Source organism: Calypte anna, chromosome 17 (genome assembly GCF_003957555.1).
Source record: "Calypte anna isolate BGI_N300 chromosome 17, bCalAnn1_v1.p, whole genome shotgun sequence".
NCBI lineage: Eukaryota > Metazoa > Chordata > Aves > Apodiformes > Trochilidae > Calypte > Calypte anna.
In genome coordinates, this window is record NC_044262.1 from 2,613,785 (window position 1) to 2,641,654 (window position 27,870).

Genomic DNA, 27,870 nt, shown 5'->3' on the forward strand with positions numbered 1-27,870 from the left:
CACCCAGATGCATTTCCCCACTGTCAGAAGCCCTCACCTGCAGAGAGGGTGATGGAGCTGAGCTTCACCCTGTAGAGGTTGCTCCTGACCCTCCAGTGCTGGACCATAGGGTAGCCCATTGCCTCATCATACTTGATGTCTCCTGCAAAGGAAGAGCCCAGGCTCAGCTCTGGGAAACACTGATGCTCACATCAAGCACTTACTTTGCTGCATGCCACAGGGCCAAGAAACAGGACAGTAGCAGGGATGGTGATGTCCTCTTGCAGCCATGCCACAGGGTCCCTGGGTTGCTGGCAGGACCAGCACTGTGATGGCTGCATCTGCCTGAAGCCCACGGGGATGGAGATACAGACAGCCCATAGGCTGTGTCTGCCTTGTGTACACAGGAGAGATGTCATGGAGAACCCTGAGACATCAGAGGTATGGATGGCTCTTGGGGACCATGCTGGGATCCAGAGTGGGAAAAGGGACACTCCCTGCTCATCCCCATGGGGTTTAGCCTGGGGGCAGCTCATACCAGTGAGAAGCTGGAGGTCGGGAAGGGGCTCCGAGAGGACACCACGGCACTGCTCCTCCACGGGCAGTGGGATGACCAGGAGGCCATCAGCCAACTGGGGGAAGTCCTTGATGAAGTTATTCTCCCTGCAGAGAGAAAAAGACAACTGCAAAGAAACGATGCAGGCCACGGTGGGGAGTAGGGGGGCTGAGCAGCCCTGCAGGCATGGGGACTGATGGCTCAGAGGGTGAGGAACATCTCCTGAGAGCACAAAACTTAACAGGGGGTGGGGGCTGCAGCCACAACCACCAGCTGCCCCTGGCCATGCAGCCCTCCAAGATGATGCTTAATGAGCTCACTGGGGACTGTGGCTCCATTAGGTCTCCAGCATTGTGAGATTGCCCTCAACATGAGAACCTGGCCACTGGTTTTGGTCCAGATTTTCAAAGTGGAGAGAGGCCAGACAGTGGGGAGAGGAACGGCACTCCAAATCTTCCTCTTTCCACCACCTGCAGCATGATCCCAGCATGGGACTGTGACCAAGTACCAGCCCAAGATCTGCTGGAGCTCACCATCCTGAGCAGCAGCATCACTCTCACTGCTTTGCCCTGGGATGTCTGGCTCTCCAGAAGAAGGAAAAATTACATTTATAGACAAGACACACACACACACACACACACACACACACACACAAAAGCCAGCGCGTGCAGCTCACGGTGTGATTTTACCACACATGCAGGATCTTTTCTAACCTTGGCAGGTATAACACTGTATAATAGGCCCCTAATGAATTGTTTCTAGAACAAGGATACGGGGGAAATTATATGAAATGGTGAACAGACAGGTCTCTGGGAGACAAGCCTCCCCCAGCAAGAGAAACACCTCACGCCTGCGCAAAGGAAATAGCAGAGGGGGGGATTTTAAATATTGATCTTAGAGCTGAAACATTGGCCAGGAGGCTCTGCATCCTCCAGGTGCAGAAACAAAAAGGCAGCTAAGCAGAAAAAAGGGAGGTTCCTGCAAAATCAGGTCAGCCCCAGGAGCTGGGGGCAGGCTGAGGCTGGCACCGCCTGTCCCAGCTGTGTTTTTCTGAGTAGATTTTCCTTTAACCATTTTTGCTGTTGATCCCTCCTTCTCCAGTTTTACACCCCATGACCCATTCCTGGGCAGGATGCTCCATCACCCCATGATCATCTTGCAAGTGAGGACACCTTGGTTACCACCAAGGGTCCCATTGTAGTGAGGCACTGGGCTGGAGGAGCCCTTTCCTGGGGCCCATCTGCTGCTCCAAGGTCAGGATACAGCTGATGCAACCTATGCTGGTGGTGAGCAGGAGGCTGTAGAGCCAAACAACCAGCCTGGGGATACTTCTGGCCCCCAGCTGGGCAAAAAGCAGTGAGATGAGCAGCAGACAGAGAGGGGATTGAGCATGGCTGCACAGGCAGCTCCCTGCCTTCCCGCTGCACCCCCGTCTCAAAGCTGCTGGCACGTGATTGCATCTCAGCAGCTTTGCTGTAGGCACTGCTGGAGAAAAAGTGGTTTATTTGTCTGAGGAAAAAAGCCTCTCACTCACGCATGTGCTCACAAATCTCCTGTGGATGCTGCCAGTTCCCTGCGAGGTCCCTGTGGCAGATGAAGGTTTTGCTGCAGGGAGCCCTTCGCTGTCTGAGCAACGCAACCAGGGAACTGAAATCACCTCTGGAGATGGGAGCTGTGGGGAGGTGGGAAGAGGGGGCTGAAAAATTAGGCAAGTCAGCAGGGACCACAGAGAGGAGCATGTCAGGGTCTCTGCCTTAGCAGGAAAGGGAAAAAAGTATCAGTGCTATCAAATCTCAACGCCCTGGAGAAACCCTGTGCCACACTGGGCCAGTGAGATGCAGCTGCTCTGAGCCTCCCTGCCACCCCAGAGTTTGGGGACCGTCCCCTCCCTGAGCTTCACACCCATCACCAGAGAGCAAGCATAAGGGCCAGGTGGGTGACACCAGAGGCCTGCACATCCCCACATCCCACCAGACCAGAGGGACAATGACACTGGCTAGTGCCACCCACCCAAGCACTTCCCCACCTCTTGTCAGGAATCACAGAACAGTTTTGGTTGGAAAGGACCTCTGAAATCCAACCATATGAGGTAGGGACAGACCTGACAGTGCCAGAAGAGCTAAGCCATAGGGGATAGAAACATGTGGCTCAGCAGACATCAGACCACCACATTAGCCCTGCATACTGCACCTGAGCACAGGGGAGAGAGGATGCAGCAGCCTCTCCTCCTTCTCCTCCCACACAAACCCACCTGGACCATCTCACTGGCATCCACCTGTGCCATGTGCCCGAGGACCTGAGCCATGAGCCTGGCCCTGGGCTTGAACCCAGCTCATCTAGGGGCCAGGAGAGCTGGAAAAGATGCAGAGCAGTGCAGGGGCACATGCAGGCAGCAGCTGCTGCTGAGAGCTGAGTTCTACACGAGAAGGTATTCACTAAAAGCCTGTGCTCTGCTGCTTGCTGTAACAGTAGAAAGGTCGAGAAAAAACAAGGTGTGGGGGTACAGACTGGTGTGTGCCTACACTGCTCTGCCAGAACAGCAGGGAGCAGTGCTACAGAGCAGGACTCAGGGCACTTCAATGATGCAGGTTTTTTGCTACCAATCCCTTCCTGCTGCTTCCTTTCTTCCCCACCTCCAGGCCCCTCTTCTCCACCACTCCAAAGCAAGTGTGAGCTGAAGCTGCAGAGCAGGGGGAAGCTGTGGGAAGGGGGTGCTGGGACCCCCAAACCCACGTGTGCAGGGCTGGCACGAAGAGCAGCGAGCGGTGGAGCGGCAGCCAGCAGAGGGCTGTAGCTCCTTGTCCACTGTGCTTATTAATAACCCTGCAGCTCGCAGCACTGCTCACCACAGAAGCAGAAAAAAGAGTTGCTGCCAGGCTTTTGTGCTTGCTAGAAGCTCCGATCAAAGCCTTCAGGCTCTGTGTGAGGGGCAGGGACACAGGCGAGGGGAAGGATGTGACAGCATCCCTCTGCACGTGCCATCGCGTGTGCCTCCACATCCATGACCAAGCCACCAGCACGTCTATGGGGATGTAGGACCAGGCACAAGGTTCAACCTGTGGGGTCCCTGACATTGCCAAGGGGCTCAACAGAACCTTCATGACCTCACAGATCCTACCAGCCATGAAGCCAGGTTTATTCCAATGGGACAAGGAGAGAGTCCAGCAAAGCCGCCTGTTCCCAGCACTTCCCAGTCCTGCAACTGGCTCTTGCTCTGGCCTCCAGCATCACCCCAACACCAATGGAGGAGATGCTGGGTACTCACAGAAGGGAGCTGCAGATCTCTAGGGGCATTTTGCAGATACTGAGTCATTACACAAAGATTTTGTGTTTCTCTCTTACAGATCTGGTCCCCAGGACCATCTGATCTGGAGTATGTTCCTGCTGTGGGAAGGAACTGACTAACAGATAAATGAATCTTGATGTAGGGAGAGGTCAAATGAGGCTTCATTGAGTGCCTGTACCAGCAAGGTGGGCTGAGGAGGAAAGCAGGTGCCTGGAATAAACTGAGTTCAGAATCCTGGCTTTGATGGACCTTTGATGCTAGGGTCACAGACATAAAATCCACCCACTGCCTCAGGTGACAAAGACAGCAGCTCCCTCTGTCCCCAGGCACTGAGGGGGTAAAGGAATTTAACAGCTGCTCAGGTACCACAAGGAGGGCTCAGGCAGCCAGACCCACTGTGCCAGTGTCCTCCTGTCCTCTGTAACTTAGTACACAAACTAGAGATGTTTTGGGGGAATCTGACCTTAAATAATACACCCAAAGTTGTGCAACACATCCACAACTGTGGTGTAGTTGTGCTGTGCCCCTCAGTGCTGATATCATCTCACACAGCTGACGGAAGCATCCAGACAAGATCCCACAAGACCTCCTAGTGAAAGGGGGATTTGGGGGAGCAGGAGAGCCTGATACAGATGCTGGGGAGCAGCTGGAGTGCAGTGGTCCCCCCAGATGAGGTCTCAACAATTTGGTTGAGCCCTGGGGGCACTCAATCCCCTTGAGAAGGTGCTGAAAGCCAGGGCCAAGCTGGCAGTGGGATTTTGGCCCATGGTACAAAACAATCAGTTGGCAACTCACATTGATGTCATCTTCCTTTTAGCAATGCCACTGGGTGAAGGAGCAGCCTCTCCTCTTCAGCTCAGCCATCTGGGGCTCCTGAAGGACATGGTCTCGAGATTGGACTCTGACCACTGACCCATCTGCAGACCCTCCTTGTCCTGGTACAGCTCCCACTGTGAATGAGCTGGCACGGGGATTCCTGTCCCCATCTGCCACCACCAGCGGATGCATGGATGCACACCCTGTATCACAGCAACTGGGCAAATATATTTATGAAGGGGTAAAAAAAAAAGTGAAATATAAAATAACCCCGCAAGTGATTAGCTGATGCCCTGAAGCGTGAGATTTAATTACCCTTATCTGAGCCAGCACAGCTACAAATGTTAATCACATTGTCATCCAGTGTGCTCATGTTCAGCACAGTGACTATGGGAGGACTGTGCTTTCTTCTCTGCAAGTCTGAGAGGACGCCTTCTCTGGCAAGAATAATTTATGAATCTTTCTTCTTTCTGTCCTGCAATAGCTTGGGGAGAACAAGATGGATTTGAAGTTATTTAGTGCCAGGTTTTGACCTAACGTTTTTTCTGAGAGGAGCTTTCCTGCTGTGGTGGCTGCAACTTCACAAGAGGTTGCCCAGCCTGCATCTGACATAGGGGTATTCAGAAATAGCTTCTTTTTAGCTTGCTGTCACAAAAAAAAGAAAAAAAATATATTGATCTAGAGTCATTGGGAGATAGAAAAGAGGGTGTCCTGCTTTCCACAACCACTTTGGAGAAGGTAAGCATGCCATAAATCTCCCCCCATGTGTCTCCATGACCTCAGGCACTGGTGAATTATAAGGCTTAATGCAAACCCTCTGAAGCAGCAGTTACTCCAAATTTACTGGTCATTAATTTTGGCGAGGCCCCACTCCTGTATAATGAGGCAGGATTAAAAAATGGAGAGATGGATTGGGTTTTTCCAGGCCCCAAAGCCCCGTCCAGCTCCCCAGCTTTTAGCCCTAACCATCATTTATACTGGGCTGGGGGGAGAGAGGAGGAAGAAGCACAGGGAGCTGGCAGAAATGGGGAGAGGGATTAATTCCTGGTGAACAGCTTATTCACCATAAGCCAGAAATTCAGTGTGTCCAAAGCTATTTGGCAACTTGACTTGAAATTGTTGCAGAACCTGAGCAGAGATGGGTTTGGCCATTGCTGCTTTTAAGTTCAAAGTAGAAGGAGGAAGGCAAATAGTTGCTACCACCAGACTGTCACCACCTCTGGGTCTCCTGGGGGCTCCTGTTCTTTCCAGATATCTAAAAGCAACAGAGACTGCAACTGCTTCCCTGTTCACTAGAGCATCAAACCTGTTCCATGGTAACCCAAACCATGCTGCTGCTGAAGGTTTAGTTCAGCTGTTGAACCAAGAACTCAGCTCTCTGCATCACTCATACCTGAGCCCAGGTCAGCAGCAGAACCCTCCTTGCAGAACCTTGAGACCTGCCTGCCCATCCCCATCAGCCCTGTGCTCCACCAGCAGGACCAATTCCCACCTGATTTCCTACAGACCATCCCCAACTACCCCCAAAAAGTCCTAAAGCCTTCCTCTGGTCTGCACAGCCCCAGTGACATCGTCAGTAATGCCCACCACTGATGGCAAACACCATCACAGAGAAAAATTGCCTCCTCTCCTGAAGCCACTTCTAAAGAAAAGACACAAGAATCTGCTTGGAGACAGGGAGATGGAGAAGTCACAAGTGATAGGAGCAGAAGTCTCCTGGTGGCAGAACCAGAAGGTCCAGCCCTGGCACAGGACTCTGGCCAGCAGAAGCAACAAAGCTCAGGTGAAGTGCCCCCAGTCCAGTACCCGTTTATCACCTTTTATTATTCTCCCTGCTTCACTCCCCATTATACAGCTATTTAATTATTCCAGTGTCTACAGCAGGGCTGAAATCCTGCCTTTCTTCCTCCAGAGAGCCTGTTTGGAACAGGCTGAAATGAAGCACCAAGGAAAAAAAAATTTGGAAAGTTACAGTTCCCACAGCAACGCCTGGTGCCTGTACAGGCAAAGCTGGATTTATGCCTTAATTATGGAGTCAGGGCTGCATGAGGACTCCCATGCAAAGCTCTAGCTTTCCACTCCTTACAGAACTTTGCAAATATACAGATTATGCCCTTTGGGATGGAGATTTCCCGTGCTTAACCTAAGCATGTTGATATGCTACAAGAAGTTTTAAGAAAAGTCCAAAATCCCCATTTTAGAGTGAGAGAGTGAAAACCAAAAGCTGACACATTCCCAGCTGGAGAAAGGGAAGGGAGTGACAACCTGTTTCTTCTTTGCCTATAACTTTGACACAGCTTGCTCCTGGAAGCCCACACCTGGAGAGAGCAAATCCCTCGGGAAGTGATTGCACGTGAGCTGGAAGACATGGTGCAGAAACTGCCACCATCAACCCCTGAAGCTGGGTAACATCTCCCAGCCCCATCAGGACCAGAATCCAAAATACCAGAGTCCACCAACAGTCCCTCCCTTCTGACAGAGCAGGACCCAGGGTCATTTGATGCTTGGGCAAGCAGCAAGGAGGCTGATGAGGCACAGTGTATGTCTGACTCAGCACTTTGCATCTTGATGTTGCTACCTCCTTACTATTGCCCTGCATCACCCAGAAAAAGCCTTTCCATACCTCTCTGCTCCTCTCCTCCTTGCACAGGGGAAAAACCAAGGAGCAAGCAGCCCAAACCTCTCTCCCCACATGACCCTGCATTGACTCCTTAGCTGTTCTCACCAGTGAGATAGGATGTGGCTCTCAGACAGACAGGATTTGGACTCAGCAACCTTGTCTTGAGCCTGCAACCCTCTTGGTAGGGTTGAGAGGACACATTTGAGCCACATGCCACACTTTATCAATGGGAAGGTCCAAGAATTGCCCAACAGCTGATGTGGTAGATGAGAAAACCACCAGACTGCAAAGGGCTGGCACTGCTTAGTGTCTGCCAGAAGGATCTGTGTCCCGCTCCATGTATCTGCTCTTCAAGGTGTCTCCCTCCATTACCTTCCCCAGAGCTGACAGCCGAAGGGTCTGACCTTGTCAGCTTCCATAAGCTCATCAACATTCAGCTTTTGAACAATCTGGATGGAGAAGACAACAGATTGACCTCCTGGAGCAGCTCACAGGAGCTTCTGCCCACTGGGCTGTGGCCAGTGTGAGATGGTCCTAGGGATGGTTTCTCTATGGGAACATTTTTGAAATGCCTGAGCAGCCAGGCTGGGCACCTCCTCTGAATGACTATTTCAGTGGTGAGCTGAGCCAAGGCTGCTCCTCTCGTGCAGGTTGTTCAGATGTTGTTTGCAATCATTCCCTGAGCGTTGCTCAAGCAGCTCCGTGCCAGGCACTTTCATTACCATTATCTGTAACACAGCCACAGATAAAACTCCCACTGACTTCAGAGGAGCCAGGACTACACACTGGGACTTCCCGAGGAACTGGCATGAGGTTGGTGCCTGACTTGTACCCAGTTCCTGCAGGATTTTGGGAAGCCCATGGCCTTGCAGCAGCCCCTGGCCCCAGCAGCTCTTCCAGGTAAATCCACACCCCAGCTGCACAACCCTGCAAGGAGCCAGCACTGCCATTTCAATAATATTTGCCTTTCCAATATAAATGCAGACCCAGCTCCCTGCTCAGCACACACATCCATTCTCTTTTAACAAATTGGGATCTTAAGCCTTTTTATTATTTTTTTTTCCTCTCCTAAGCTTCATCATTAACCTTTAAGATGGAGATAAGGTGTAAGAGTTTGGAAAGGAATCAGGAGGGACCCTGGAAAGGAGCCAGGCACAGCGTTAATACTGGGCTGCACATCATATCTCTTCAGTTCTTCCTTCCCCCCAGGGTGATTCGGACTGTTCTTGACTACCACCATGGTATTACAAACTCTAATGAGGTTTGGAAAATAAGAAACCCACTGCAGCGTGGGAGAAACTAATAGAAATTGTTTTGTCTTTTCTCTATTAGTCATTAGAAGCAGAGGAAAAACAGCCACAAGCAGCAGCAGGGCTGCAATATCACCACCCATTTCATATGCTGGCACTCCAAGAGTCATTTCAACACAGTTAATGCTCAGGCTTCCCCTCCCTGCAAGACCCACTGTACACCAGTACCTCCACACTATTGAGCCTGGGACAGCTCCAGTAGTGCCCAGTGCCCACCAGTCAGGGCTGCAGCATCCAGAGGTTCTCAGGGTACAAGGTATTTAGCCAACCCTCCTCTCAGCAAACCCACCAGCACAGATCAGCAGAGCTGGTGTGGCACCAGGGGCTAGGGACAGGTGACAGCAGCCCCAGGCAGGGCAGCACCTGGGGACACAGCCACCAGCAGCAGCTCCTCAGCACCATCAGGCAGCCAGAGCATATGGTGAATTAGCTGGGATTTGTGACTGCAGCTGCAAAATCATGTTTCTGTTTGTGAAGTTAACAATGGAAACCACAAAATGATGCATGCAGAGAGCTGGGGTGGGGTGACAGCCCCTGCAGTGATCTTCACCCCATGTCACCCTCCCAGAGCACAGTAGGTGCTGGGAGCCAGCTCCCTCCAGGGGCTCAGCAAGGTGCCTCAGAGCACCTTCCACTTTGCTTCCCTCCTCCCATCCCTGCAGGCCATCCCTCCCAGGCTGTGTGGCTGCCTGATGACAAGTGGCAGTGCCATGACACCTTCCAGATGTTTGCCTGCTGCCTGCAGATGCGGGCACAGCTGGCAAGTGGTACCATCCCCAGGAGAGCCAGGGGCTGCTCTGTCTCAGCTCGTGCTGGGGGAGAAATGAACTGGCACAAATGCCCCAAGCTCTCAGCTCAAGAAAATTGTTATTGAAGGTAATGGCCCATGGGAGAGTCCTCCTTGCCTGGCTGCAATCTGAGCGGGGTGACAGCATGACAGCCAGGGGACATCGCTGGGGGGCAAGGAGGAGGGAGCCATGCTGGGTCACATTGCCCAAAAAACTGGTTTTGATTTAGGAGAACTCCTGAGCTATCCCTGGAACATATCCGCTGAGGACAGGATGTGGCAGGGGACAGGAGGGCTCCCAGCACAGCTTGTCCACTCCTTTGGTGGAGAGTGGGTTCTGCTGATGAGGCCCAGACCCAAAGTTCCCACTTCAGGATTTTGCAGTCACCAGTGACACTGCAACAAGCAGAAGGACAAATCCTCCATCTCTGGAGAGATCACTTGGGATGGGAAAAGGCAAGACAAGATTTTCTGCTGCACTGAGGATTGCATCCAAGCCCTGCTGCTACCTGGGAAGCAGGTATAGCTCGACAGCTGGCAGAGCTGTGAGTGCTCTCACATCCCTGTGCTGGTGCCTGCATTGCCTGGAGCAAGGATTTGCATTGCTAAGTCAATGTCAAGACAATTTAGTCCTTGGATGGTGAATCTCCATCAACCAGTGCTGGCACTAGCAAGGAAGAGCAGTGACAGGCTGCTAAGTGTCATTCTTGTCCCCAGAGGTGCTGTGGGGTGGTGCCTATGGTGCAGCCAGCACAAACCCACAGCCTGTGCTAGTGGTGCCACCATAGAGATGCCTACAGCAGGATGGAAAACTGCTGTAATCACAGTCAGGTGATTACAAATTACTGCCTCAGTCCCTTGTGCCTCACTCTCTTCTTTCTTTTCAGCTGAACAGAACCCTTATTTTTGTGTGTTCTGATGGGGTGCAGAGCCCCCTAACCCCCAGGAGTGGCTGCATCCCATGCCAGAGGAGCTAAGAGGAAGCTATTCCTCTCTGGAGGCCAGTGCATCACTGTAAGTCTATAAAGCCAATAAGGACCCCCTGGGATGAAAGGACTCTATAAATCTAAGCTGTTATTATAATAAAACCAATCTCCACCGCATCTCTTAATAACACAGATTAACTATGCAATAACACCAGCTATAATTAGGAACATAAAAGTCAGAGATGGGAAAGGCTAGCAGGTCAGCCAGTCCATCCCATGGGCTGCTCCCCACAGCAGGGGAAAGAAGGAAACCTCCAGGGTGCCCTGGAAGCTCAGGAAAGTGACAGCAGGCTTGGCAAGTGCTGGACACCATGAAGGGACTGGTGGCAAAGAGGGGACAGCACACAAGCCACCACAACTCTGCCAAACCTGGGAGGGGAGCAGAACTCTCACTCTGCAAGTCCCAGTGCTGACCTACAGTCCCTCCTCTTCTGTAGGGGCTGTGTTCCCTCCCTCAAACCTCTATCCTCTCCTCATGCTCAGGATTGAGACAAGGGTGTCACCATTAGCTTTTCACAGGGTGGACCCTGAAGACCTCACTAAGTCCCTGACAGATGTGGTTGTTCACTGAGGACCACAGGCTGATGACAGCAGGGCAGGCACCTTGCAGAAAGAGTCCATGTCCCAGACCAGCTTCCCAAGGGATGAGCCAGTGCCAGGGCTAGGAGACACAACCTTCCCATACACACAGACACAAGTCTTGCCCAACAGTGTTCCCAGACTGGTATCCCACCACCTGCTCCCATCCAGCCCAGGCACCCCTCCAACTAACCCAGCCCCAATAAACACTGCCTTCCTCCACCTCCTGGTCCCAGAAACTCCAGCATCCTCCTGGATGCAGCCTCTACCCTTCTCCCCTGCCACCCCCATGGCAGCCCTGGTGGTGGGAAGGGCAGGAGGGAGGGCTCCCTGCCTGGCACACAGAGCTGCTCTGCCCAATTAGCACTGCTGGGTGACAGGCTCTGTTTGTGCTGTGTGATTAGCTGTGGAAATGCAAATCTGCACTTCCTCCTCTGCAGCAGCTAACAAGATAATGAATATTTTCATCAGCTGCAGAGAACACAAACATCTGTGCAGCCACATCCACGCTGCCAGGGCTGTGGGGGGAGCAGGGTGCAGGGTATGGGGTGGGGGAGCAGCTCCTGGGCACCTCTCCTTGTGGAGGCACAAGTCCTGCTGCTGGGGAAAAGGAAAGCTCTGCCACCACCAACTGGTCACTGAGCCCTGCAAAAGCCCTTGGGTGCCACTTCACTGGTTTGGGTGGGTTCTGCTACCACCAGCAGTGCCTCTGCTCTGGGCTGCACCCGTGCCCACCAGCACAGGTTTGGAGCTTGTGTCCCCATCCTCCAGGGCACCTCCACCAGGTCTGTCACCTCCCTGCCCATCTCTGGGGCTTGGCCTTCCCTTTGAGACATCAACTCTTCCATTTGCATGGCTGCAAAGGCTGTTTGCAGGGCACAGATCAAGGTGAAAACTGGGCTTTTCCTCAGCCTCAGGATCAGGGTAGGGTGTTTGCTTGGGATCTTTCACAGCCACCTACACACTGCCTGGCCCCACGGGAGAGGCTGAGGAATGAGCCCAAAGCCCAGGCCATGGATGTGGAATTAGTTCTGAGTTCCAGCTGTGCTGGCAGCTTCTACTCTGCTGTCCCTCCAGCTACCTGGGGCTCAGGCACACTCTGGGAGCCAGGGGGCTCTCATGGGCAATGGCCAAACACCAGAGATCAATCCTGAGTGAGGTTATACCTGCACAGACTGGGATAAAACCGAGCAGCAGAGAAACGTATCTGGAGCAGAGATGGGGTGGCAGGAGCAGACACAGCTGCCATGGCCTTGCCCAGCCTCACTGAGAACATGCTGAGCCCATCCTTAAATCTTTCCCACACCAGGCACAGAACAAGTCAGAAAATCTCCAGTAATTACAATGCCTCTATTACTAATATCTCAGTATATTTAAAAAAAAAAACAGGTCTTTCACTCAGGCCCCCCTGCATTGCCTTTAGGATATTGCTAGCACCAGACTTGCTTTTGTTTTGCTAAAAGGATGAAAAATGCTACCAACCCCGTGCAAACGTGTGGGGCCAGAGGCTGCCAGCAATCCCAGCTCAAAGCCCCACAGTCTGTTCTCCTTCTCGGAGGGATGTTACCTTTGAAACAGAGCAGGGCTGACACATGCAGAGTGCAACAGCCACCAAACTGCTGGGGTGCTGTGCTAATTGCACCAGTCAGGTATACAATGGACTGAGAAAAATCTCTGCTTAGTCTGATGAGCTCAAAATACACAGCCTGTGTTTCTGTGCGACCTGTTTCAGGCTCTGAAAAAGGCTGGAGGGACTCTAGAGAGCAGCCAGGATGTTCCTGCCACGAGGTTGAAAGGAGGAAAAAAATAGGATTGAGAAAAAAATGTCTCGGTACTTTGGGGGGCCTTGGGAGATTGAGGAAAAACAGCTCAGATGGGGGCCCTTTGGGGGCTGCAAAGCCCTTGTGTGTGGCACAGCCACACGTGGGTATCAGGACAGCTCTGCTGTGCAGGCAGCATCCCTGGCTGGGAGGAGGCAGTGCTCCCAAGTGGGTACCATGAGCAGGGATGAGAGTGAAGCATCACATCCCACAACAGCTCCACACTGCTTCTAAACTGCTAATGGCCCCCTTACCCACTGAGGACCAGGGCCTGGGGCATTAGCCTGGCTTGGAAAGACATCATTGCTTCCAACTAGTATGTCTGAGGCTTTGGAGCTGTGAACAGGTAATAGAATTGCAGCAACAAATAATAAAAAGAGGAATGAAATGGGAGGCAGCCACTGGAAAAGAGATCCATCCGTTATCCTGGCCTGAAGGGTAATAGGTAAACAAGGTGTTGGGGCACCTCACTGGCACAGGAATTATAAACAGCACAATTATAACTTCTGCACTCGGAGGTTTCAAAGAGAGGGGGGAAAAATATGAAAAAATCAATAGAGTTAATTTAAGGAGTTGCAGCCATGCAGTTAGTGCCACTGTTGGGGAGCTGGCTGTCCTCACTGAGGCTGGCCCACCAGCTCCCAGTAGAGGGACACCAGAGAAGATCCCACCTGGCTCCTGAACTCATAAATGATGCTGTACCATGCTGGGGCCCATCCCAAAGCCCAGCAGCACCCACAGCTGGGGACACACTGGGTGCAGCTCACACGATGCTTCTCCAGTGCAGGGGAAGTGATGGGGTGGGGGCATTCCATGAAGCAGCCCCCTGGCAGGGCTGGTGCTGAGCTGGCACCACACCCCACTGGTTTATTAAGGGCTGAGAAGCAGCGAGGGGAAGGAGTGAGTGACAGATTTAAAATTAACTTGCCAAACTCCCCATCAATATTATGACAATTCCCTGTGTTGGTTCAGGGTGTGCATCTGACAGCCTTAACGGAGCTGTGAGGAGGCAGAGCTGGGCTGGCAGTGCCCAGGGGCAGTGGGTGCCCATCCTTCCCTGTGGCACCTCAATGCTGGCACTCAGCACCACCTCCCATCCAACCTTCCCCTTCCCCAAGGCTGTACAGATTTTACAGGTGGGGGTGTGGACAGGCTGAGAGAGTTGGGGTTGTTCAGGCTGGAGAAAAGAAGGCTCCAGAGAGACCTTAGAGCACCTTCCAGTGCCTGAAGAGGCCCCAAGAAAGCTGGGGAGGGACTGGGTCCCATCATCCCAGTGATAGGACAAGGGGGAATGGATTTAAACTGGCAGAGGAGGGACTGAGGTTGAACATTAGGAAGGCATTCTTTGATGTCAGGGCGCTGAGCCTCTGGCCCAGGTTGCCCAGAGAAGCTGTGGTTGCCCCATCCCTGGCAGTGTTCCAGATCAGGTTGGATGGGGCTTGGAGTAACCTGGGCTGCTGGAAGGTGTCCCTGCTTATGCAGGGTATTGGGACTAGATGATCTTTGAGGTCCTTTCCAACCCAAACCACACTAAGTGACAAACAGCATGTTTCAAGGAACAATTTGCAGAGGGAAGGATGCTCCCAATCTGCAGGAAGGTCCTCAGCACAGCAGCCCCACAGCCTCCCTGCTTCCAGAGAGGGGAAAACACTCATTGTTTGGCAGGATCATTGTTTTGCAGGAAGGGAATGCAGACACAGACCTCTCTCTCCCTGCTCCAACCACCAAAGCAATTTAGCTTCTTATCTGCTCCCAGCAACCAGCAGCTCCCTGGACCCATTGCATTTCTCCTAGGGGGGATCAAATGGGGGTTGTGGGGGTGAGCAAGCTGCTCCCCATGTCTGGGGGCTGACCAAGATGAAGCAAGAGTCAGGATGAGAGGCAGAGCCAGAGGCAGGGATAAAAAAGGACCCAGCTTGGGGCAGATGGCTGCTCCCTGGGGAGTGCTCTGCCACATGTTGCTCTGACAGCCTGTTTGCCATGCAGTGATAATCCAGTGAGAAAAGTCAGCTTCATGGGTAGTAATTTGGTTTTTTTTCCATACTAATGGTATAAAAGCAACATTTTGAAACTACAAACAGCTCTGAAACAAAAATTGCTATTCCCTCGTGGCAAAGTGATGGCACAAAACAGATAAGAAATGAACAAACACTCCAATTGGAAAATAATCCCCAGGCAATTTAGGGACTGCACAGAGTTTGGGCTCTGCCCCACCGTGAGGCAACGGGGACAAAACTGCTCTAATCTAGTCCTTAGCTAGCTGGATCCACTGCTGAGCCTGCTGGCCTGACTGAGAGGTGTGACTGGAATAGATGAGCCCCAGTCCCATCTATTCATTAATGCTGCACAGCCTTTTACCAAAGACAAGAATGTTTTGGTTTGGTTTGGTTTTCACAAGAGAGGGTAAGACAGCAGCTCAGAATGTGCTTTTGGATCAAAAGGAGCAAGCTGGGGTTCTGCTGTGGGATCAAAGACCTTTCTTCTGCACCCCACCAAAGGTCCTGGTGAGAGACCGCGTGGCAGAAGCATCACCAGAACGGTGCCTTGACTTAAATCCTTGCAATAAAACAACAGCAAGAAGATTGTGGCTCTCTCCTCCATGAAGGAACCTTGACACTTGCTTGCTTAGTGGGTCAGTTGAGCACCCCAACCCCCCCAGTGATGATTAGCAGTTCCTAAGCCACCTCAGTACAGAAAAAGCTGTCCACAGCTCCTAACCCACGACAACTTAAGCTGAGCTATAGACATGGAGTGGTGCTCACATCCTGCTGGGCTGTGGCTTCACTGTCTGATGGATGGGGAAAGGGTCCTTGGCACCAAGCACAAAGGGACGTGCAAGCAGGGATAGGCTCTTTGTGACAAAACAAGGTGCTGGTGAGTGTATGCAGCACGTCCAGCTCACACAGTGTGAACTCCTCTGACTGCTGCCCATCCCTGGTCACAGCAGCCAGTAATTGATTCCTCCATCCTTCCCTTGGGAGTTACCATCTCCTCAAGTCATGCCACCCAAGTGGCTGGGTACTGCCTGTCTCCCTTCAATAAAATGCTGTGGGTTACAGAGGAAAACCAAAACCTGAGCTAGAGCCAACTGGAACCATGGGCTGGTCTCAGGTCTGGGACCTGCAGGCTGGACAAGTCTCCTGTTTTATTTTCAGCTACATTTTTACATCAAACACCACCCCTACTCTGCATCCTTTAGGCACCCACCACACCCCCCATCCTCTCAATAAAGCAGTTGGTGCTGCACCAGCTCCACTCCAGTGTCGTGTGGAGCTGTGGCCAGGAGGACCACGCAGCTACTGGAGAAAGGCAGAGGCTCCAATGAGACTTACAGACCATTGGGTGGCAAAGAGACCATCCCAATGGGACTGAAACACTGCTGTAACTGATAGGTGTTACCCAGGCCAGGGTGTGCAAGATGTTTTTTTCCAGCACAAAGTCTCCCTGCCAGCACCACGCTGACATGCCTGGCGGATTGAGAAGATCCTATTATTAAAGACACTGAAGATGCGGCGGCATGGGAAGCAGACACCATTCAGAGGACTGTCACATCTGCATAGCTAAAGGATCCCAGCAGTGATAAATCCCTCCAAAATACTCAGCCCCTTGTTCTGATAGCAGGTCCTTGCTCCTACTTTGCAGAAACAGGCTTTTAATCCCTGGTATTAGGCAGCTTCCTGCTATGTTTCAAATGCACCAAATTAAGGGCTTCTCAAACAGCTGGTGTCTTAATGCTCAGAGAGGTTCTTGAATATCTATGAAAATCAGAGGCAAATTACATCTTTTAGTTAATAATTTCTTCTCCATTAACCTCCTTCTCTTCCCTTGTTAGAAGGTGATGTAATGGTGCTTCTACTCCATAACCCTCCGACACAGTGGGCAGCCTGGCCACGGGGAAGGAGGCTTTGAGCAGGGAAGAGTCCTCCTCATCTCTGCTTGGTGCTTCTGGAACCACCAGGCTACATTCAAATGGGAAAGGTCAGCCGTGCTGACCTTCCAAGGCTGCTAAAAGCATCTCTGGAGCAAGACATGATGCCTCCCACTTGCTCTGAGCTCTCCCAAGCCAGAGCATCACAGCCTGCAGCACATGGGCAGTTCTTTGCTCCCATTTCAGACCTGCTTTCTCCTGCCCCTCACAGCTGTTAAACCTGGGACCAGTCCTCCCAGCTGATGCTGGGCACGGAAAATTCTGGTTGTGATGGCAAAAGACATGCAGAGGATCTGGCTCCCATTGCACAGACTCTCACAAGAAAAAGCTTTCCCAAACTGCATGCACACATGGCCAGGAGCAGTGCCAGCCATATGAAAGAGAACAGGTCACTTTCAGCCCTTACTTTTAATCTTCAAAACCTTGAGCCCCAGAGAGTGCTTTGGGCTCTGCCTCCTGGAAGATGCAATCCCAACCCTGCATGTGTTTTATCCCAAAAGGAAAGAGGCCAAGGGCAGATACTGTAGGATTCTCCTGGTCCAGCCTGGGACTGCCCAAACCCACCATCTACTGGATGCTCCCAGTCAGCATAACTTGGAGAAGCCACATCTCCCAGACCTACAGATAACCTTGTGTCCTTTCCAGCTGGAATTCAACCCTGATGATGGGAGATGTGTTTGCTTCCTGGAAGCAGCACAGCAGCCCCTAGATCCCAGCCTTTGCCCAGGCAGGGGAAGGATGGCTTTCCAACCCTTCTGCCTTGTAGTGCAAGCCAAGGGCAGGTTACAGATAAGATGAAGAGCAAATTAAACCCTTTGCAAAAGGGAGTCTGGTGCATAGAGACTTGGCATTGATGGCACAAGCTGTGGCTGGACATGATGTGGAGGGAGCCCATTGTGGTCTGGCATTTCCATGAGATGGGCTTGAGGAGTTTTTTTAAAGCCTCCAGACCTGTTTGACCCACCAGCTCATGGAAAATTCCAGCTCTGCAGCCTTGGCTCTGCTCTGCTGGACCCACTGACACTTGTAACTTTGGAGGGAGAGAAAGCAAAGGGGAGCCCGCTGGGAAAATTGCCTTCATGTCCTGTCAATTCTCACTTCCAGCAAAGGCTGCAGTTCTCTTGGCTCCAAGCACTCCATTCTGAGTGCCTTTGTGCTGCTGGATCTCATAATTCATCTGCCATCAGGAGAGCAAAAGGCGAGAGTTCAGCTTGAATTTATAGCTAGGAAGGCTTTGCACTGAGCTGGGGAAAAAGTGTCCAGAAGAACAGCAGCACTGAGCACCCCCAGCTGCAGCTGTAGTTGGAGGCACAATGTCTTGGCAGCTGAACATAAGAAAAACAAAACCCTCAGTGCACTGGCAGCCACTGGCCAAAGAGAAGTTGTGTTTGGGTGGGATGTGGGCTGGATCTTCCAAGCTCTGGTGCTTGGAAACTCACAGGCCCACCTTAGTTTACACCTGAGCAATATGCAGAGCTTAAGAAACAGAAACAAATCATTTTCCAGCCCTGAATTCAGCAACTATCAGCAAGTTCTCCTTCATGAGCACAGAAGGGCAGAGACTGGAGCAGTTGAGTCCATGCTCTCCCCACCCACGTTTGACCCTCAGCACCCCAGTACCTGGGAAGCAGCCTGCAAACACCCCTGGCCACCCACTGCTTGCACTCTGGGGGGTGTATTTACTTGCAGCTTATTTACCTTGTTTCTTATCATGCTATACCCACAGCTCCTCCTGGTACAGGACTGGGGCACCGAGTAAAACCAGCTGGCACAGGCTGAACACACACCAAAGGAAAAGCTCTTTGATGCTCCATGCAATTAAACATCGGAACTCGCAGGGTATCACAGAGATGAAAGCTCTTAGTGCTCAGAAAAAGATGAGGCAACACCACTGAGAAAAGCCCATCAAAGGCAATTAAACACCCATCTGATCAGACACACGCACTGACCCAGGAGGGTCCCACGCTGCTGCCTGCAGGATGAGCAAGTAGGAAAACCACAGGTGCTTGCTGTCCTTTAGCTCTCTTCCCCTGGGGAACATCAGAGATGCTGCCTCTGCACCAACACACCTTGGTCCCATCCCAGTATAGCCAAAACTAGGAGCAGAACTGGATCATACCTGAAAGTCATCTGGAAGACCTGTCCTTGATTGACATGCTGGCTCCTGTTGTTATAGCCATGAAGCATCTCTCCAAAGAGGGTGTCGTTGAACTTGGCATCTGACTTCAGGCACTTGGGACCTTCACAGATGTCTGACAGCATCAGGCAGGACTTCCCATCAGGGGCCAGCTTGTACTCCTCCACACACCTGCAGAGCACCATGAAGTATGTCAAATGGGCCAGGAGCAGAACCAGGAGAGTTCCCCATGAGCTGTGCCCCAGGATGAGTCCTCAGTGTCCAGCCCAGCATCCACAACACTCACAGAAGCTCCTGGGAAGGCAGAGGCTCTGCAGAGACTCAGCTGGGAGACCAGCAAACAAGGGCTTGGTTCCTAACACCCAACCTTCTTTCTAGCATGACCCTCTCTGCCTGCAGCCATGCTCTCTGCCTGGGACCCTGTGCTGCTCCACCATCAGCAGCCTTTGCTCTCTGAATCTGCTGCAGTGCCTCTGCTGCACATTCCCCAGACAAAAGAAAAGCAAAATCAAGCTCCTGCTCTTATTTCCATCCAGCAATCCCCTCCTATAACAGGGTTGCTCATTTGCTCCTTGGCCCGGCTTCCAAGCACACTATGGGCACAATGCACGTGTTTGTTTTCAGCAGATAGTAGGGGAAACTGAGGCAGGCAGCAGGGATGTGATTTAAGCACAGTTACTGTGACATCTTTTCCCAGTGTTCATCCTACCACACTCCTTCTCTTCTCTATCCTCCAGCCTTTGTCCCAGCACTGTGATTCCCAAACTGACGAGGAAACTTCCATTCCCTGCCTGCCCCTTCCTCCCCATAGCTGCAGAGACATCAGTCTTTAAGCAAACCCCCATCTGGGCTTCTTTCCTCTTCCATTCCTCTGCTGCATTCATTTTACTGCTGCAAGCAAAACTCCCACCCGTCTGTCGCACTCTCACTTGCCTGTTCATAAAGTGCTGCTCTGCCTTGAAGAGGGATTATTAAAAAAAAAAAAAAAAAAAAAAAGAGAAAAGAAAAAAAAGGGAAACAGTCTCTGTCCTTGGGGATGGAAGATTGAAATGCAGATCTCCTGTCTGGGTGCAGATGGAGACCACGTAATGTCCCAAGATTTTCTAGACCCTCCCAGAAAGGTCCCTTGTGCCCCTTTTGCAGGCACAGTGGAGGCACCGTGGTCTCTCTTAGTGACTCAGTTGCTCCATGCTTCTAAACAATAAGGAGGGACAAAAAGAAGATGGGGGGGGGGGAAAGACAAGAAACTAGCAAAAAGATTAAAAATAAAAAAAAAGTGACAAGATGATTTGGGCAAAGCTCCCTGGGGTGCTTGAACCTGGCCAGGGCTTCACAAAGTATCTGCTGAACCTGCAGCATCCAGAGATGTTCCTCAGGATTACTGTTAAGAATTTGTGGGTATTTCATCCCCTAAAGGGCTCTTTTTCCCCCTTTTTACCCTGTTCTTTCCCAAGGGGGAGTGAAGGAGGTTGCTGCATGTGCCTGAGAGCCAAAGAATGGGGCAGAGGAGCCCTGGCAAGGGCTGGGCAGAGGCTGGGTGGGTGAGGGCTGCTCCCTGCAGCTGTGCAGCACAAAGCCAGCTCCTCACTGAGCTCCTTTTAGCACATACTGCAGCCGGGGAGCTTTCCCTGAGAGAAAATGCTAAGTTGTGTAGGATTATAGGATCCCTGCCAAAATCAGGGATGAAACTATTTTAAGAGAGGCACAGGGGAGAAGAGAAAAAAAAAAAAAAAAAAAAAAAAGTAGTATTTTTGAAACAAATCCTCCTCTTTTCCCCTCCAACAAGCCATGTATGATTTTTGGGTCCCTTCATGCTGAGTCACAGATCAAGCTGTGCTATCACACACTGGGGGAGAGGAAGGTGCATCTGCCCACATTGCTCCTTATACTCCCTTCCAGTTTTGCCCACAGGCAAACCAGGTGCCTCTATTCCCTGCTGAAAATCAGCTCCATGAACAGCCTTTCTTTTCAGTACCCAGCTCCCCCACTGGGCATGCTGGGAGAGGCCACTGGTTATTTAGTTAATAGCAAAGAGATGGGGGAGTGTTGGAAGGGACTCACCCACAGAACATGAAGATGGTGCTGGATGAGGGGTCGTGGGGCAGAGGGAGGGTCTGCTGGAGACAGAGCTGCTCACAGCCACCATTGAAGCCATCTGAGCAGTCAATCCCTTTGGAGTAGTCGTAACAACCAGTGCCATCCTTCATGGGTCGAAGGTCCTCAGGACACTGCAGTGAGAGAGAGGACATGGTAAGGTCACTTGTGGATCCCTGGAGCCACATTTCAGGCCTACCTGTGAGCTAGAGGGATTTATGTGTCATGCTGCTGAGCTTCATCTGCACCTAAAGGAGATTAATTCATCTCAAGTGATGGATAGGGCAGCCCCAAGGGCTTTGCACCACCTCTCAGTCTTTGGGGAAAGGACAAGGACCCAGTCTGCTGCAAAAGCCACGCTCCCAACCATCCCTTCAGAAGAAAGTGAAATTCTCAAGACAGCAAAGTTCCACAGCAATGAAGCCTCGAGCCAGAATGGGGAAAAGCCTGATGGTCTATAGTAACATGCTGGAGAAACCCTCTGCATTTGTTACCTGCTCCCTCTGAGATGCAGAGAAGTCTGATGTGACCCAGAAAAACCAACTCAACACCTGGGATTAACCCAGAAAACCATCTCAACACTTGGGAGTGACCCAGAAATTCATCTGAACCCAGAAAACTCCCTCAACCCACAGCAGGCAGGCCAGTAAACATGGCCTGGGCATCATCTCCAAAAGCACCTCGCTGTCTCCCGTAGGAAAGAAAACAAGACAAGGGGAGAAAAGGATCATAACCCAGGCTCATCACACCAGTTTTCCACGGCTGAAGGAGCCAGGCTGATTCACACAAGCTGGAGATCTGTCTCTGGGTTTTAATTTCAGTTCCCCAGCTGGCTTTCCTTGTCCCAGAAGATAAAAGCCAGCTGGCTGCAAATGCCATTAAGAAATTGTCACCCAGATTATAGCAATCTTCTACTCCACTTGCATTATTTATCCCTTTTCGCCAAACACACGCGCACACAAATAACAACAAAAAGGCCAGTCCTTGAAAAAATAAATAAATCTTGCCAAGGAGCAGCTCCCAATTAAAACTGCATTATGGAATTTCTTGAAGATGAGTTAGACTGGAGCCTGAACAGGCAGTGTTGAAGGCAGGTTATAAACGACCTCTGTCAGACAGAAGAAAGGTTATAAAACCACTATATTTTTTGCTTAAAAAAGAAAATCAATTTTTCCATGTGAGCAAAATGCTGTACATATTAATAAAAGTTCAGGAGAGCCTGGACTCTGTGCTGCCTGGCACAGGCAAGGTCCTGACAGATGGGTTGCTCAGCCTTGCTCACTCTTGCCTATTCCAAACTACTCACAGGGGACACCAGAAAGAGACTTTAGAGAGTCCTGGCCCAGCTCATCTGAGCCATGAAAAGTTTCTCTCCACCTCCTAGAAGCCTGTGAAACCTTGTGCCACTTTCTACTGTGACATCTCAGGTATTCCTGAGCCTCATGTCCCTCAACTACCTCACTGGCCCTCAGCTTGGCTGGACCTTGTCACCTCAGCACTTCCCTGAAGGCACAGGCTAAGGTGAGACAGGGAGAACAGAGAAGAATGAAAGTCATGAGGCTTTTCTAGCCTAAGGATGTTGGCAGGGAAGGGCCCTGGAATAGGATAGTGGCTGCCTGAAGAGCAGGCAGGGTGCAGGCAAACTACAAAACAGTAGCCGTGCCTGGGCATGGAACAGCAGAAGACAGGAGCAGGAAGCTTTCTAGCTGCTTAGACAGAATAAACACAAAGGAGGAGAGGACACTTAGAACAATCTGTGCTTTTCACTGCCAAGCTGCCTGGGAAACAGGAGCAGGGGGAGAATGGCTGGAGGAACAAGTAGTGCAGAGCAGCAACAACACATCCCTGGGGGATACGGAAACTGCAAATAGCATCTTCTGCTCCACAGCACTGCAGCCACCTCCCCACTGCTCTCCCCACACCAACAGGGATGGGAAGGTCTGGAGTTCTGCCCAAATCCCCTCTGAAGCTCCCAAGGTATCCTCCAGGGAAGTGAAGGCAACTGGATGTGTCCTTAACTCAGCAGAAGCTATAGGATCATAGCCAGAGAATCAGTTCCAGCTTTTCTGAGCTGTCACTGGGGACATTCCCCCTGGCACTCATCTGTGTGCTGAGCTCAGCATCTTCCCCAGCCTGCAGAGTGATGGATCTTTCCCCAGGTCTGGGTTAGCAGAGGAAGGTGATGGCTCCTTCCTCAGAACTAGGTCAGCAGGTCACCAAAGCCCTCCCTCCCTTAGCCCCACTCTGCTTGAAGCCACCCTAAGGACAGTCCTTCAATTTTAGCTTTTAATCACCACAAAACATGTTTCCTTTCTCTTTGTGATACTGCAGCCTGATGCATAGCAGGCAGAGAGCTCAGCACAAAATCTGCAAAATAAAGCACAACCCCCTGCACCCATCCCCAGCTGGGCACAGGGATGGCTCTCCAGTCAGCTGGAGAGTGGCAGAAAGGAATTCCCCAAGGACCAAGCAGAAATGCACAAACACAGGGAAGGACCCTGCTTGGTGGGGTTGGGGGTCATGAAGGTGCCAGAACAGGGAGGTGGGGGCACGGGTGAGCTCTGCCACCAGCACACAAAAGAGCAAGTGGCAGGAGAGGCAACACCAGCCCCCTGCTCAGAGGGCTTTGCAAGGATTAAGAGGTGGATGGAGCACCTCTCCCTGCCCCTGGAGCAGAGGATTCCCAACTGGGATGTCTGGCTGAATCACAGCAGGTATAAAACTAAAGCCCATTTGGGTGCAGGGTCTTGTCATCACTGTCAGCAAACAGATTCCAAGCACTCACAGGGATCCTGAATAATACAGTGATATTTTTTTACCCATTTTTTTGAACAAACAGCCTTTTTTCCCTTTTTAATTACATTTCCAAAGTGACAAGGAGAGGCAGAGCTGGCAGGACCTGTTCTTGCTCACAGGCTGAGCGGAGTCAGTGATGTCCCAGGGAAAAGCTGATTGTGCTCATCCCAACTGCCCTGGCTGAAGGGGTGGTCTGGGTTCCTAGGTGGGCTCACACAACCAGTGCTCACTCTGTGTTCACTGGGCTTTTATAAATGCCCATATCTGTTCTTGCTGACATTGATTTGTCTGGCTTGGGCAGCAGAGAACCAATAATTACCGTGAGTTTTAATCAATCCCCCATCAATTCAGCTGCAGTTCAATTTGCAATCTGCCTTGGCAGTGACACAGGCTGGGGGGCTGTGTCAGAAAATGATGAGAAAATCAATAAGTAACTCAGCCAATAACTGTCTGGGTGACCACGGGTGACATGTCCCTCTCTGATGGGAGCAAAGCTGGTCAGACGTGGTGCCCCAGTAACCCCTGGCCAACCATCTCTGCAAAACCCTCATCTGGATACAGGACGGATCCATTTATCCAGGGAGGAAAGGGAATCCTACAGAGTGTTAGCTATTCAAAAGAAAAAGCTGGTTGTGGTTTGCCACGTTAGACCTGCAGTTCTCTGGAACTTGCTTTGAATTCCCAGACCATCCTCCATGGATCCAACAAGTAAAAATATCTCACAGCCTGGGAAGGGGGTTTGGTACTTAACACATGCTATGGAGAGGAAAAGGGAGGTAGAAGGAGACCCTGGCTTGTGGTCAGCTCCAAAAAGCCAAGGAGAAGCTGTTCCTTTCCATATGTAAAATTCCACCCACTCGGTGCAGAGGTGAATTGGTTTCTCTGTGATGATGGCCAGCCTTGAAAATAGCTCTCAGAACTGGAAAAGAAAGCTCACTTTCTTATTTTCTTCTGCATTAGCACTGATAGTACAGATCCTGCAGACTAAACGTGACCCACAGCTACAATGCCTCAGCCCTGCAGGTTTGTGAAGGCAGCAGCACCATAGCTTGGAGGGGTTTGGTTCTTGGCTGGGCATCACCTCGTCCCCTCCCAGCCATGATGGGCAGAGCACCTGGGTCTTTTTTTTTTTTTGTCATCACTGTCAGTAAATGGAATGCAAGTACTCATGGGGATGCTTGAATAAGAAAGTGATATTTTTACTTGATTTTTTTTTCAACAAATAGGATGTTTTCCCTTTTAAATTACATCTCCAAGGTGACAAGGAGAGGCAGAGCTGGCAGGACCTCCTGCCACATCCCTCTTTCCTGCTTCAGGAGGCCACCAGCCCAGCCCCACCAAAGCACAGGGCACTTGTTTGGAATGAAATAAGATGCCCCAACCAATGCTGTCACCCTGGCACAGTGTGTGACACCACATGGCCTGCTGTCACCCTGGCACAGTGTGTGACACCACATGGCCTCCTGTCACCAGGGCTCAGCACAGTTCCTGCACTCTCCACCACCATCCTCAGAGCAAAAGCAACAGGAGGACAATCATTTTCAAGGGGAAAGAAAACAATCATCTGCAGAAACATGCACAAGACTGTGTCTTAGGACAATAAGCATTTGAACAAGTCCCTGCTGGTGTGAGGGAGCAAAGGTCCCTTTTTTTTTTCCCTTTCTCATTTACAAAGCTCATTAGCAGCCTGACAGGTGACGGGGTCACGGGAAATAGAATCCAAGTCTCATTACTGATACAGATTCCCTAGAACAGAGGACACCAGCTCTCCATCTGAGCTGTCTGCCAGGGCTTCTCAGCTCAGCTTCTCTCTTTTCTTATGAAGTTTTAAACAAAGAATGGTTAAGAAAGTGTTTCTGTAAAAACAAACTGCCCTTTTTATCACTGCTCTGCTTTCTCAACAGCAGCAGCCTTTTTGTCAGATTTCTCCCATGCTGGGATGTCAGAGGTGATGCTCTGAGCACAGATGAGCCTGGCTTGTCCCTGTCTCTTCAAAAGCTCATGATGACATTACCATCACCCCCCCATCTCCTGGTGCCACTCTGGGTACCACATACCTGTGTCTGGATGCACCCAGAGGTGATTGTCCATGCAGCTTTGCTTCCCCAAGCTGCATCCTCAGCACCACTGCCCTGAGGCTGCAGAAAAGGCTGATGGCTCTGTGCTGCTGAGGCACTGAGTGCTGTGTCCTAGGTCCCTAATGACCCTCCTTTGCTCAGAGGCATCTTCACTCCTCACTGAGGACCTCTTCAGCATGAGACAAAATGATTCATCTCAGGCACTGCTGAAGTACAAGCAAATGGAGGTATTTTAATGAGCTCAAGCTCTGTGCTGCCATGTATTTTATTTGCTTTTTGGAGCTCAGAAAGGATACAAATGCAATAAATTCCTCTCCATCCACATATATTCAGAAAACTTTGTCTTATTCTGCCTTTGCTTTCTTGTCCCAGAAAGCTCCCAGCAAGAAATGCTCCTCAGCAGCAGCGTGACCAGAATCTGGCTGCACACAGCCCAGTCTCTACAGATGAGATTTATCCCTCCTGCTCTCAGATCATAGTAAAATAGACCCAAAAGCTGGTCATTAAATTGCCTGTTGACTCCAGGACCTCTCTCTCCAAGACCACCCCTCATCAGGGCAGTGATTTCCTCATCACCACCCCAGCTGTGGCAGAGCCCTCCCTGACACCCTGTGGGGCAGCATCCTTCCCCGAGGGAAACACCACAACAGATTTCTGAAATAGCAGTCACTATCTTCCCACTCTTTTCCCCCTCCCTTCTTTCCCCCAGCTTCCTTTTTGCTTTCAAGATCATCAATCATTATTTTAGCCTCAGAAAACCAAACCCATCTGTCTCACAGGCTCCTGAGCACCCTGCTGCAGTGGCTCCTGTTCCTCAGCTCTGTCACCCCCTGACAGCAGATTGGGGGCTTCAGAAGGGAGACTGAAGATCCAGGCAATGAGGCAGCATCTCATCACCTCCACCCACCACACAGCTCTCACGTGGACCCACTTGGGCAATTCACTATGTTTATGTTTGCATCTCCATTTGAAGTGGGACAGACTTGTTTCAAGCAGCTGCTGGGATGCTATGTGCATGTGTTCAGAGCCCCATGGACCAAAAAATTCAAGCCAGTGGAAAGCCTCTGGCTGTTTCCCTTCTAGAAGTCACCAACAGCCCAGAACTAACCACCAGCCCAAAGTCATCAACAGTTTTGGGGTGCACTGGCATCTCTTACCTATCAGGCATTTCCCTTCCTATTCATAGCAGAAGCTGGCACCTCCAAAAACCCTCAGGAGACCAAAAATTCCACCTCTGCCACACCTGACATCCAGGCTACATCCCAACCACCACACTACACATGAAATTCTAGAACCCAACCAAAACCCTCAGACCCAACCATCCCACATGAAGCATCCCAGAGCCTGCTGGGGAGCAGAGGAGTGAGGGCAGGTGCCTGCCAAGCCCTCTGAGGAATGAAAAAGCCAACACTGAAGAAAATGGGATTTCTACAACCCCAAATACTTGTTCTCCTCATAGGCAGAGCCCTCCAGCTCAATTTGGTGTTTCCTCAGCTATCTCATTTGCTTTTTAATTTAACCCCCACTTGCGAAGATGGTGCAAGCCCCTTCTGCAGCACTGGAAGCAAAGGCAGGTGGTTGGTGGGTTCTCACCTGCCCCTCCACTCCCTGCCATGACTGGGTATCAACCCCAGCAGCTTTTGCCATCCTTTGCTTCCCTCTCTTCCTCCAATCCCCTTTTCATCACAGATCCTTACCTGAACTGAGAAAATAAAGCAAAAACCACAGGCTCCTTTGGAGGGGGGCTTGCTGTTGAGCTCAGGGGGCTTCTGCTACCAACCATAACACACAAAAGGAGTCATCTCCTGCATCAAGGAGCCAACTTAACTTTAAAGGGATTAGAAGAGAATGGTTTCTCCTCATCACCCTCCCCTGCATGTGCATCTCTAGCATAATTAGCTAGGTGCCTCCTAAGGCAGGAACAGAGGAGGTTTTATTTTTCAAAGAACAATCTGTCAGAAAAATACAGATGTGATGAAGCTTAAGTGCTTTGTGGGATTCCATCAATTGCATCACAAAATTCATTGAGAAATTAGGCAAGCATGTAATTATGACAAGGTTGAAATGTTTTGTTTTCCACTGCCTAATTTTGTTTCCA

The 27,870-nt window shown here is 51.1% G+C and overlaps 1 protein-coding gene across 1 annotated transcript in view; it reads right to left on the reverse strand.

The window, feature by feature from the left end:
* ASTN2 (astrotactin 2) overlaps positions 1-27,870 on the reverse strand; it is a 269,480-nt gene that overhangs the window by 118,055 nt on the left and 123,555 nt on the right. The window contains 4 exon segments of the mRNA XM_030461317.1: positions 38-142; positions 518-642; positions 18,787-18,975; positions 20,866-21,032. Coding sequence (XP_030317177.1) covers positions 38-142; positions 518-642; positions 18,787-18,975; positions 20,866-21,032 — 586 coding nt within the window.